General features: G+C 36.5%; 1 protein-coding gene and 1 long non-coding RNA gene across 8 annotated transcripts in view; one reads left to right on the top strand and one right to left on the bottom strand.

Annotated features, from left to right (window-relative positions):
- LOC143898175 (uncharacterized) overlaps positions 1-12,093 on the bottom strand; it is a 127,505-nt gene extending 115,412 nt beyond the window's left edge. For both annotated transcript variants that reach the window (XR_013257131.1, XR_013257135.1), the window contains exons 1-2: positions 11,604-12,093; positions 11,172-11,213 (exon numbers count right to left, since the gene is read on the bottom strand). This is a non-coding gene — a long non-coding RNA (uncharacterized LOC143898175). The remainder of the gene's footprint in view (positions 1-11,171; positions 11,214-11,603) is intronic.
- Alpha-catr (alpha-catenin related) overlaps positions 1-13,592 on the top strand; it is a 54,092-nt gene that overhangs the window by 24,492 nt on the left and 16,008 nt on the right. For all 6 annotated transcript variants that reach the window (XM_077407476.1, XM_077407475.1, XM_077407472.1 and 3 more), the window contains 3 exons: positions 921-1,110; positions 10,010-10,287; positions 10,388-10,630. In XM_077407476.1, the coding sequence (XP_077263602.1) occupies positions 921-1,110; positions 10,010-10,287; positions 10,388-10,630 (711 nt within the window). The remainder of the gene's footprint in view (positions 1-920; positions 1,111-10,009; positions 10,288-10,387; positions 10,631-13,592) is intronic.

Below are 13,592 nucleotides of genomic sequence, written 5' to 3'. Positions count from 1 at the left end.
CTATGTCGTCACAGATATTTCTCTCATTTACATAAGACGATCGAATCGGAATGAATGAAATCGTTTACATGCGTGCAACTCTGTGTATATATGTATGTGTACGCGTATGCATGTCTGCACGCATTCATCTCTCAGAACAATAGTCCGCGAGTTCGTCCCTTCGCTCCATGTTACGTATACATTACAACCCCGCGTATTCCTTTTTCCTCCTTCGACCGAGGTAGATATTTCTGAGAGGGACGGCGCGGCGCGGGCGCCGCGCACGAATGCATCATCTTAATTGTGTGGAAAATGCAGTGTAGCCGCTACAGTTCGCGAATGCTCGAGGCACGTTACGTAGTTTTATGAAGCTACCACAAACTATGACGCAATTCTGCGCGCAACGCGAGCAGCGCGTCACCGCGGTCGCTAATCATGTACGACTGAAACAAATGTGTAATATATGCCGTTAGCGGTATACGGACAAACTTGCTTTTGAAATCGCTCTGGATTAGACGAGACGACGACGACGTTAATTAAAACGAGGAATACATGGCACCAGCAGCTCGAGATAGACTAATTTGTATCTACGAACATTCGATCCTTTTTTGCATTAAATGCGAATTTGACTCACTCCATTTTCATTTATAATTTTTATTCATGTATATACATATATGTATATTCACAACGTCTTATTTTGTCTTATAAAACATTAAATATTTTGAAGCGATAAGTTTTATGGTACGCAATCTTGGTATTTATTATTATGGCAACAAAATATGCGGTTTAATCAGGTTTAATAAATATGAATCCAGAATCCTTTGAGGAAAAATCAAAACTATCTTTATCAATTATATCAAAGTTTTAAAATGGAATTTCACACACATAGATGTGTTTCCGACTTAATTTTGTGCACTCACCAAAATGCAATATCTTTACAGATTTCCACGTTAATCTCACATAGAGAACGACCGCTATGCTCGGACCGGAGTTTGCGAGCGGTCGCCAGAGTCGGCCAGGCGGTAAATTTGGCGGTCGAGAGATTCGTGACCGTTGGCGAAACTATCGCAGACGACAACCCGGAGATCAAACAAGACATGTACGAGGCGTGCAAGGAAGCGAGAGTTGCGGGTAAGTGTAATATACTTATAATTGTGATAATGGGCACGAAACTGATAGTAAATAAATTGTATACCTATAAACAGAAAAAACCAGAATAACTTTACACAAGTTAACCTGATAAAATTAAAATACAATAAACCCTTCATAAATCGTTAAAGTCCCTTCGCAATCTAACAAGATTCTACATACTTAGTCGTTTCTACATACTTATAATTCTTATATAAATTAATGAATTTTGAATATGCTATATATATCTATAATAACATTCGAATTGCTTATACTCTGTCGGAAGATTTCCATTCGTAATAAAATACATTGCAACAATGTTAATATTTCTCACATTTCATTCAAAGTAAAGAAAAGTGATACTGTGAATTCCATTATAGAACAAACTAACGTACGAATTTTATAGGTGAAAATTATGCAGTACGATATAAACGCAAATACAATGCAAATGTTCTTGCGAATATTATGATACGATAGTGCATTAATCAAAAGTTAGAATAATACAAATATCCAATTGCACGTTACAGAGTAAATTCGTATTAAAACTTGGGTATTTTGTACGCCAACATCGTGCATCTGTTGGAGATTATGTAAGCAACTTTAGAATAGTGCAGTATTATCTAGTAAAAGAACAATACAATGCAGAAATTCGCAAAATTGTGCGGTATGAAAAAAAAATTCAGATTTTATTTTATTTTTAGCGCGCAACGTACTTTACTACAATAATAATTATTCAAGAAAATATGCAAAAAAATAACGTTTATTAAATTTAAAAATAAACACACATACACACAAGCAAGCAATATTATAACAAAATTTCCATCTTGATAAATTTTATTACAATGATATAATTTGAAGTGCTTTAATACTTTCATCTCCAGATTATGTTTTATTAAAAACTTTGTATATATTCTCCTTTGAGATTATCTTCTTCTCAAGAACAATTTGCAATATACTTACACCAGTTTCTTTTCCGCGAATATTATCTCAAGCAGATAGATATTTCACTATTCCAATGTTTGGAATAATTATATTACTTCAGATAAACTCGCAATCGGACGATAAAGCCGCTCATGAATATAAAATCTTATCGCGTTGCAAAATCCTATAGAGTTATTTACAAGAATGTCTTATCCTCAGAATAAATAGAAAAATAATAAAGTAGAATAGTAGAACACACAACCATTTTTTGTTTTTTAACATTCTAAGTCGTAAGCTTCAAGATCTTCGAATACGAACTATTCGTCAAATAGGTCAGAAGAATCTGATTCGCGAAGATTTAAAAGGACGCATCGTGAATTACTCCAACGCAATTTTACGATTCGCGTTGCGCACGGAATGACCAATACTTATTCTTTTTAGCATGTAGTTTAGTATCTTATAGTCTATTCGCTTTTTAAGAAAAACGAGAAAAAAAAGAGAGAGAAAGATAGATAGAAACACGCATGACATTACGGGTTTTTAAATATTTCACACAACTACCGAACATTTTAGTATCACACATTCATGTAAAAATGGTGTTATTGTAAATCGTGGAATTACCGGACAAATTGTTTTAGCGTTGATGGAAAGAGTGAGAGCAAAAAAAATATATTCAAATCCGACCGTTAAAAAAACAATCGTCACCCGTAAATATCGCGACAAAATGAAATAACTTGTGAGCCTCGTTGTTCCCTGTTATCAATGCCTACTTATTGTATTCTGAATAGCGCGAAATATTCGTTTCGATGGATAGCCATCGTTTCTCGGCACTTGCCGCGCGAACGCGTTCAATGAAATATTACCAAGATACAAGGAGCGGCTCGCACATCGCACAAGTTGTTTACTCGAGTCTCGGCGCGCGAACAATGAAGAGGTATAGCGGGGGTAGGGTGAGTAGGCACGACGCGACGCGCTAATTACCCCCGCTGCGTCCCCACCACTCGAGTTATCGAGAAGCCGCGGCTCTATTGTACATATATAATGTAACAACCGGATGTATGCGCGTAGACATTATCATGTGCGCGACGAAATTCTAATCGACAGGTAATGCCGCTCCGCGCTGTTCCGTGTATTATAAATAACGCGATCGCGACAAGAATTAAAATTCTTCGAAAAAAAAATACAAATTCTTTCTTATCAACGCGTTTAGTTGATTCATGTAAAATCTATAACAGATATCTTTCTACATTCAATCTAACGCAAGCAAATCGCTCGGATTTGAACGCCAACGTTGAACATCGAAAAGATACAAATTGCATCTCTCATACGCAACCTTGCGCTGACAAGAGCACGCAAACCGGAAGAAGGAGGCCTTATCCTCAACGCGAGCTAGGATAAGGCTCGTAACCTTTGAACGTCATTCTCCAAAGTCTTATCGCGTTGGCAGATTATATCTTTTCGTATCTTCACGCTAGGCTGCACATTGCAGAACGACGAATCTTACTGCTGCTATACCATGTGGAAACAGCGCGCGCGATGACCCAGTTTCATCAAATCTTGAACGGTTTTTTGCCACCTATACGTATACCTAAATATACATAAGAAGAGCCCCGACGTATCTTTGCCAAATAGCGGAGAAATAACGGCCGAAGTAAGGACCGCGGATATATTTCTTTCCAGCACACCTGTTCGCTCTTCGGGGAGAATTGTATACTATTAGAGAGAAGAAACGGTCTCGGTAGACTTCAACGTGAAAAGTCCCGCGCCACGAAATTGAAGATCTTGAGAAAAGCTTTCGCACTGAGAAGACCAATAATACTCGACGTAGATTCAACTAAAAAATGATCTACAATTCGAGAAAATGTCGATAAAAAAAGACAATTAATACAATATAAAGCGATACTAGAAATGAAAATTTACTTACGATCTTGTATGATCGATCTAAGATTATAACATTGCTTGTATATTTAAGAAATATTATTATTATCATCAGTTACTCTCTTCATTGTCATCGATCTTGCGCTTAAGGGGGAAAACGGTGATATATATGTATATAAATAATAAACCGAGCTTTCCCGTCACAACAACCGAGGTCAAACAGGATTCTGAGTACAATGAGAAACGGCGTGTTGACCAATTTAGAGTGTCGATAAAAAATTCTCGATAATAGATAAGATGGAAAATTCGATTACTAGATTGTGTAGAATATTTTATCGGAGCATGCGAGACGTATCAATTCGAAGTAATGAAATAACGTCGAAAGAGCCGCGATATTACAGCGATCGTACGAAGACATGCAAGCTTACTACCTGCTGGCTTGAACAAATCGTTCCGCGTGGTATCGCGTGTAAATCGGTGCGCTGTAAGTGTAACTAACCGTGGAATTGCGAACGCTATCGTGCCTGCGGGATTCACTGTGACGCAACACGCGACAAATTTGTATAAACTGTCGGAGGTTTTTGCATACAGATCACTCTTCGTATATATGTACGTTTAGCGTTTAGGTTGAGCTACCATTATTATTACGAAAATGGTCATTTCTCAAAAGAGCAAGTTAAAAATCTTTGTATCGTTGTTGTCATACGTTTGCGGCATGCCAATCGAAATCGAAATCAAATGAAAGAAGCGCGACATTGCGCGGAATGCTTAAACAGTTGGTTATGCTGCCTTTCCTAAGATAACGCTATTTTCGATGCTTCGCGGAATTTAAACTCGTGCACAAGAACGGCGGCTACAGAGAGCAAAGCACATTATTATAACGAAAAGCGACCACCGTAAAAGATAAGTGGCGACATGCCAAATTTATATATCACCAGGGGAAACAGCATATGATGGTAAGGGCAAAGCAACGCTGAGGAATAGTCGCACCTATCTAATTACAAACACAAGCAAACTGTAATCACTGCCAACTGACAATGAGTGCGCTTAAGCGAAGTGACGGAAGTGCAGACGTTGTGCGCTTAATATCCAGCATCCGTTTCAAGCCGGGTGACAATTACTAAAGAATTACGAAGATACCGTACGTTTCATGGTACGTTAATATGCAGCATGTAATATCAAATTGAAAGTATGTATATAGTTGTTCATTTGTTCTTTATTAGCTTCTCTGTCCTATGTCGCCGTGTTGCGGCGAAATGGTCACCGAGATGATCAATCGAAATTATGCACTCAGAGAAAAAAATGAGTGCTACAACTATAAAAATGTGAACAAATAGCACCTCAACTTTTTTTTATGGGTTATAGAAACTAAAATACTATATAGTGAATTGAAATATATAAATATTGTCAAACTTATTAAATAACATGATTAATGCAATTATATTTATAACGTTATAGTTGTTGTTCTATGACATTATTATGCATTATTATCACACTATATTTTTATAGTCATTATTATGAAGACATTTAGTTGCTTGAAATATAATGTTAAGGTATTACGAACAGTTAAAATTTACATCTCAAAATTAATTGGTCTTCGGGCATTCCTTAACTGTCTATATAAAGACAGTTATATATATATATACATGTAAATTTTATAACGAGGTTTCGAAACCATGCCTTGATGCCTTTTGCAGCTTTTACTTCGCAGGGAGATCTGCTTATATACACGGCTGGATGTATTTTAAACGCGAGAAAGCTCTTCTCGCCATACGCTACCTAGTGGCGTTATTGTAAACGTTGTTGGGCTACGCCGATCGTAAATAAGTCTAACAATACTTACATATTTCAAATCACTATAGTATTTCGATTTCTATAAGCTATAAAAAAAAGTTGACGTGCTATTTGTTCACATTTATATAGTTACAGCAACAATTATGCAACAAATTTATGTAACAATTATTTATTAGTTTTCTTAACCACTTACTTTAGTTGCACTAATTATTAAATAGTTCGTGGAATTATAATTATATAGTCCATGTTATTTCTCCAATAAAGTTTGTGCAACAATTATATATTAGTTCTTTTAACCATTAAATTAATTCTCTTAACCATTGATTTAGTTGCAATAACTATAAAATAGTTCATTTAACTATATGAAATAATTCTATGAATACAACTTGCATAGTTGTCACCTTATAGTTGCCATGACAATGATTTTTTCTCTGAGTGCGATGTACGAGAAACGAATGCAAAAGTAGAGAACGAATTCGAGATAATTGGCAATAAAACGGTTACATGCAAATATAGAGGCTGGAAATATCATGGCGCGCAGGGCGAAAATAAATTGTCCGAGAATTGAAACATCGAACATTGAGGTTTGAAATCGAAGGAATACGTCGGCGCTGTTAACGAAGTGGGAAAATATCAGGTAATATCGAGACACGCTGGAAGTTTTATAGTTCCGATTTCGTTTGTACACGATTATATTAATCGACGTCAAATAATAGTCGATTGATTTTAATAATAGACAAAGATAAATGTATCTTTGCATAAATATTATCGATTTATCTTTGATTTGATATTTTTTACAATCGAATCAGTATAATGTACGAAATAACTCTCGACAGATCAATCAAGTTGACACTACGATCGTTGGTACTTTTGAAAACAAACGCCGACGATTCTACCACAATTTTCTTCGCGCAAATAAGCCGACATTTCCCCAACATAACGGTGATAAATCCATTTTTATGACGGAACTAACCGAATAACAAAAAGTTTTCAGCTTTCAGCGTATACGGACACAAGAGAGCGATTTTTATCATGGTACGTGTCACACTTGGGAAAAACGCGATATAAATTCACTCGGCGTACTTTAATAACAAACAGTAAAAAGTCCCGTTCAGATAGGGCCATCGAAAAAACCGATGAAAGAAATAACAAATTAGATTACACTGCGCAAACTGTATAAACACATAAAAAACTGTATATAATAAACGAAAATCGTATGCATTGTATAAATAAAGTGAGATACTATTAACGAAGAAGAGTATAATGTAAATGTAAATATCGGAACGATTTAGCAACGCGGACTGATGGTAAACGCGGATAAACGTTCCGCTAACGAGTAAAGTTAGGGATTCATTAGTCACATTCATCGTCATTGATCGTTTGTAAGCTCGCGTTATCACAGTTGTCATAAAACGTCGTTCCACGCTATTTACTTCGACAATTTAATGGTATTCGCACTGATGATGAACGCAAAACCACTCGTACCGTTTCACGCTTGCACACAATTGCAAAGCCATATTATATAAAGAGAGTAATGCTCTCTTGATAATGTTGGAACAACTTTCCTAAAGATACTTTTCGCATGCAAAATAATTAAACAACGCCAAATCGATTACCTGTGCAAATACACGTTACATTCACAAAATAGACTAAAATTTAGAGTAATAAAAATATCAATAAAATATATAAAAACTTTTTCAGCACTTCGCGAGATAGGAAGCTCGAAGTTCTCGAGCTTGAACAACCACAAAAACCATTTCTCTTTTTTAAATTTAGATTTTATTCGGTTAATTACTGCAAGATTGCTATATATATATTAAGAAGAAATCAGAGAAGCTGAAATGCCAATTAATATGGATATCATATCCATAATCAAATCCAGAAATAAATCACAGCATTAATTACAGTTACACGTTATCATCAAAACAAATTATTCGCTTATATGTGTGTGACTTGAGCTCTCCTTATCACGCGAACTAAAGCAACGCATAATTGTTCTTTCAACATTATCGCGTGCCAGTAGAAAGTTACAGGGGTAGCAATTAAGCGATTGATACGCATCTCGGAAAACTTAGTTTGTTCAAAATTCGCGGACCGTATTTCATAACAATAATTTGATTTCCTCACATGTTCGTACCGTAATAAATCAAACAAAAAATACAGTTTTTTTCATTCGTGAGTAAGAAATAAAAGCGTAAATGTCAATCTCAAGTTTGACGTGCTTATCCCGACCCGATGTATTTTGCCCCGTGCATGAATCGTGAAAAGCGCACTCCTAGGACATGCTTCTGCGCGTCGCATCCGAGCAATCTCTCCAATTGCAATCCACCCAAATACATCCTCCAGTGGACGCATCGCGATACCAATATCGAGATAACTGACGCGTGTGCTCTATTTACTTCGTTGCGCTCAAAAATATTTCACCAAAGATCGAAATTAGGGGCAGGCCATTCTATATTAATAAAATAGTTTGTCTACATATATTACACACATCAACCGTTTATTATTATTTCTTTTTTATAAAATTAATTTTGCAGTAATTAAGTAAAATGTTAAATTAAAAAAAGAAAAATAGTTTTTATCTATTGATATGTGTTTCTTTCGTGCTTTGCGAAATACAGAGATAATATAGAATCATTGGCTCTAAATTGCTTATAATTTTGCTGATAACGACGTGGAAAACAATCAACTTATCGGAATAATAATCTCATCGGAACATATAGGTTACGTGAAATCGTATGAAATCAATGCACTTCGATTTTTAAATTAGGTCAAGTTCTCTGTGTACTTACGTAACAGTTAGTCTATATAAAACGCTATAAGGATTCCATATCGAACCGACTGATCTTACATGCTGGCATCGCTATACTAATCAGCTCGATAAAACGATATGAGCGATTTGCCTTCTAAAAAAATTAGCATATAAAAAGAGAACACATTGTGATATCACTAATATCTCTAGTCATTGCATTGAATATTCAGTTCGCACCGTTGAAATGAAAAAGAATGAAGCGGTGCTGGTCTCTCGTTAACTAATAAGAAAAGTATCTATAATACCAATATCAAGTAAATTAGCTCTGAACAAGCTCTGCTGAGGTATCAACAGAGATAATTTGCAGTGACCTATGAGAAACGTTTATAAACATTAAGTTGACGAAGAACCGTTGGGAGAAGTAAATTGATGAATAGGATTTAACGGAAAGCATGCGACATGAACGATAGAGCATTGCTACAGGGAATTCGTAGACACAGATAAATTTTATCTATTCCACTGAACACCTAATCCCCGCGTTTTCTCGCAATTACCCGATATAAAGGAACAAATAGTATACTGGTTATAATCAATCGTTCTCTGATCGATTCTCCCTATAGAGCAGTTTACCTTTAGAATTTCGCGAGCCTCCTAATGGCGATGAACAATTAATACATGATAATAGCCAGTAGCGATATTGTGTTTCGCGTTAACTACGGCTCTCTAATTCCGAAAATAATTATTTAACGATACAGCCACCCCTTACGTCCGGGTCCCACACTCCAAGTCTTTCCGATCGATGATGATATTATTAGAAAACGTTATGCACAAGTGCAACTTGGAAAAAGTTCCTTAATGTAAATTTATATATTTTGATTTCTGACAATATATCATATTTCTAGAAAGGACGCTATGAACGATTTTATATCATTATCAATAAATTATGTACTAATTAATATTAATTACTCTTTTCAATTTTATTCTATAACTCTTTTAATATTACGAACATATTATACACTCGTTTAAAAAATATTAATATTAAAAATTCCAATAATGAAAATTTCAAATAAAAAAAAAAGAATTAATTAACTAACATTTCTATTTCAATAGGTTCAAAGATAGACACGCAGTGCTGCATATTGGCTATCCAAGTTTTCCCAAAACTTAACGATAAGACATATTCAATACTGACATTGTTTAAGTTAAGTCAGCGAACGTGCAAAGTAACTAATTACGATCGTTCAAGAGCACCCAATTACGTTCAAGAGTAGCCCGTCGCACTTAAGTCAAGGGGCTCAGTCATAATTAAATCGGTTACTCCAATTTTACGGTGACACACGATAAAAAGGCGAGATGTTTAATTCATCAGTATTCCTTGTTCCGTCACACTCGCTCGAAATTAGTCCAATCGATCTCTCTATCAAAATTTAAACTTTGCCGTAGAATTAATAGAATTTAAGAGACATTATTTTACATATATATTTTAATTTCTGCAGATATATGTATATGAAATTAAATTAAAAAATGCAATCTGACAATCGATTACGTTACACTTAGGCTCAGCAATCGAGAAATTATGCGAATGTGCCTTGGAAGACAGCTTGGCTGACCGAGGCTCCGTCGTAAGAGCTGCCAGATGTCTCCTAGGCTCAGTGACGAAAGTCCTCCTCCTGGCAGACATCGTCGTGGTCAATCAATTGCTTCACGCCAAGGATAAGGTCGCCCGCAGTCTCGGGCGCCTCGAAAGTGTCTCGAATTTTACGGAATTCGTCAAGGCGTTCAGCCAATTTGGAGGAGAGATGGTCGAGTTGGCGCATTTAACGGGTGATCGTCAGGTGAGATTTCCTTCTTGCAAATCGATATTTCATTCATGAGTTTCGCACTAACTTCCGTAATACAACCGTGACTCGATTAAACGTTACATTTCGTTTTCAGAACGATCTCAAAGATGAGAGGCGACGCGCGCAGATGGCAGCGGCTCGACAAGTGTTAGAGAGGAGCACCATGATGCTACTCACGTCTAGCAAAACATGTCTGAGGCATCCCGAATGTCCATCCGCTAAGGAGAACAGAGACACCGTTTTTTGCCAAATGAGAAGAGCGATGGATCTGATACATTACGTTGTCAAGGATGGAGTATTAGACTGCAGCGAATCTCAGTCCTACTCGAATTCACAGGTAAGCGGTAATAAAATTTAATAAAACTAACAGAGTAACCAAATATTTTGTAAAATTACGAGATATTGGTTCGATATTTATCTATTCGCGGTATTAATTTACAGAACAACACAAAATAGCGAACACGTGAAGAATCGATATGAAAATAATGAGAAAATAATTACCGAAGCGCGAATATTCTTATATCGAAGCTCGCCAAGAAACGTTGTAATAATCGCGATTCCCAAATAAGCTACGTTGACTTTCCAAAGCATTTATACACCCATTATTATCATACAGCGAGAACGCATAGTACATATCGTAAGAATCAGAAAGAAAAAGCCGTATGTGATAAAATGTTTCCGAAAACTTTGAAAACGTTCCAAAAAGAGCTTGCGTCGTTTGTTAAGTAATTATTAGAGTCAAGCATAGAAAGCGATCGCGTTTCCCGTCTTCTATAGTACCTGTCGCGATCACGTCTCGACCATGTCTCACCGATCATGAGTGCGCATAACCTTGTGCGTAATAAAAAGTCCGCAGAGAGAAATAAAAAAAAACTCACCGGCCCCGATGCGCAACCGCGGAGTTGTACGTCTGCGTTGATCTGGTAACATAGAAATATTTTTGCATTAAAAACAGTGTCCACAAGATAATCAATATGGTTGAAGTAAATAATTATCGCGCCCGCGTTAAATTAAAAAAAGAAAAAACGTACGTTTAACAAATATATCATTTTAAAATGCTAATGCGAGAAACACGCGCGGCCGCCGTGAGCTCATTCACATAACTACATGATTCGCGGAAAATCGTGCGAGCAATATTACCGTGCGAATAAGAGAGAGACGCGACGCGCGTTCGCGACGCAATATCTTTTCTCGCATATGCGGAGTAAAGGAGATCGAACTCCGTTACTCCGAACGCGCGCCGGAGTTGAACCTCGAAAGTGACGAAATCCACAGAGCACCAAAATAATAAACGAACAATAATTACTCACCTCACGGTCGCTCCGCCGTCGTCCGATGCCTCCCAGGCCTCCTCCTCCTCCTCTCCTCGGTCCTCCGTTGTAGCGTCCCGGCGCGGCGCGGCGCACTCACTCTCATTCGATATTCGATATTCACTCGTTCGCGCACAAAAATATCGTCGTTTACGATCGCGCGACACTTTGCACGGCACTCCCGGTATCAATCTCGCGACGCGGCGCGTATACTTAATTACACGGCGACGAAAGAATTACGTCGGAGAAGCTACGAACGAAACTGTACGATCCGCTCGATGTCCGTCAACGTCGACCCGTGATGCCCCGCAGCCGCAGAGGTAGCTGGTAGTTGGTAGACGCGACGAGTAAGTCTAATAAGATGGCGGTGAGAATTTCGTAAATCGCGCGGCCAACTTCACTCGCCACTCGCCACCTCGCCAGGACGCTGCATGCGCTTGCCGCTCCCACACCTGTACTTTTCGCACCTTGAACAACGAATATAATGTCGAGATTATCTGGGAAAAATAAAGACGGTTAAACCGCCCACTTTGGGGCCCAGGATTAGTAATCAAATTATTTGGATTGTTCGTAACTCTAATTTTACGTAACCTCGTATTTAGACTAGAAATACGTCATTAAAATGATGACGTCAGTAGGAATAGTATCGGTTAAAAAACCTAAAAATTGACTTAGGTAAGTGTGAGTGTTGGTTATAAAAAGACATCTCGAGTCTCTTAAACTAGTTTAAACATCAAACATTGCTGTTGCAGTAATTTCACATCTCAGTTAGACAACGACGATAAGCGCATCTAGTAACCACATTTGAGGAATACGTAAATGAAGATACCGACTAGTCTTATAAGAAATTTGAGTTGAAACTTACCTACTATCTAAAATACCTAACTGAAGAATCAAATAATGGAAGCAAAAATTTGTGTTACGGCTAAACTCATTTTAAGAATATTTAGGTAAAGATGTCGAGTACAATTAGCAGAGATTTGAGTTACAAATAACTGTAATTCTAGTTTACTCTTTCCATTTTTCGGTTTCCTTAACTAAAAATCAGTCCTAAGCTTAATCAAATGTAGGTAGTCTGTAACCGTGAGTTGTTTCCAATGTAACACAAAAAAAGGAATAATTCCTGATTGAGATTCAAACTTGTATAATTTACATCTTTTGTTTTAATTTCTCATTTTACTAAACCATCTTAATAGTTCTGAAGCTTGTCAACTGGTGTAAAGAAATTGTCTAAGTAATTCTAGATTAGAACAATTTTTTTACTCCAATTAATGGGCTTCAGAGCTATTAAGATGATTTAGTAAAGTGAGAAACTGAAACAGAAGCTATAAATTATACAAGTTTGAATCTCAGTCAAAAACCATTCCTTTTTTAATGTTACATTGAATATCCACCCACCCACATCCAAAAGCAACAATACATATAATAAAAACAACACATAATATACAAGCTAAATTTCTTAAGACCTAACACCTTTCCTCCTTTACGGGTAATAAAAATTTAAAACTTGCATCTTTTATCCAACCCATTTATTCATGATACGTTTATTACACAAGTTTATACATTTTATCATATAAAATCAAATACAAAAGATATCTTAAATTTACATACAATAAAAGATAAAAAATTAAAATTTGCATCTTTTATCCAAAATAAATAATACATTTATTATACAAAGGTTGCGGTTCTTTTGGCGTTACAAATGTTTTGAAGCATTCTTTTTCTCTTTCTTCTCAATGAAGAGAAAAAGAGAGGAAGAACGCTTCCAAGCATTTGTAGTATCAAAGTCTAATCCAAAGGATATCTTAAAGTTACATACAATTGCAGTGGCGAGGGTAATATTGTTAATATATTAGGCAAAGGAGCAACGAGCAACAAGATCCTGATAGGATAAAACATTTTTTTAACAACGATTATTTGACATACTCTAGAAAAATTTTTACTGGTGTGATCGGTTTAATCTGTAATCACGATTAAGGAATCCGTAAC

Source organism: Temnothorax americanus, unplaced genomic scaffold (assembly GCF_048541705.1).
Source record: "Temnothorax americanus isolate GAGA-0224 unplaced genomic scaffold, ASM4854170v1 Scaffold22, whole genome shotgun sequence".
Lineage (NCBI taxonomy): Eukaryota > Metazoa > Arthropoda > Insecta > Hymenoptera > Formicidae > Temnothorax > Temnothorax americanus.
Note: the sequence above shows the minus strand (reverse complement) of the source record. Positions and strands in the feature narration are given on the sequence as shown.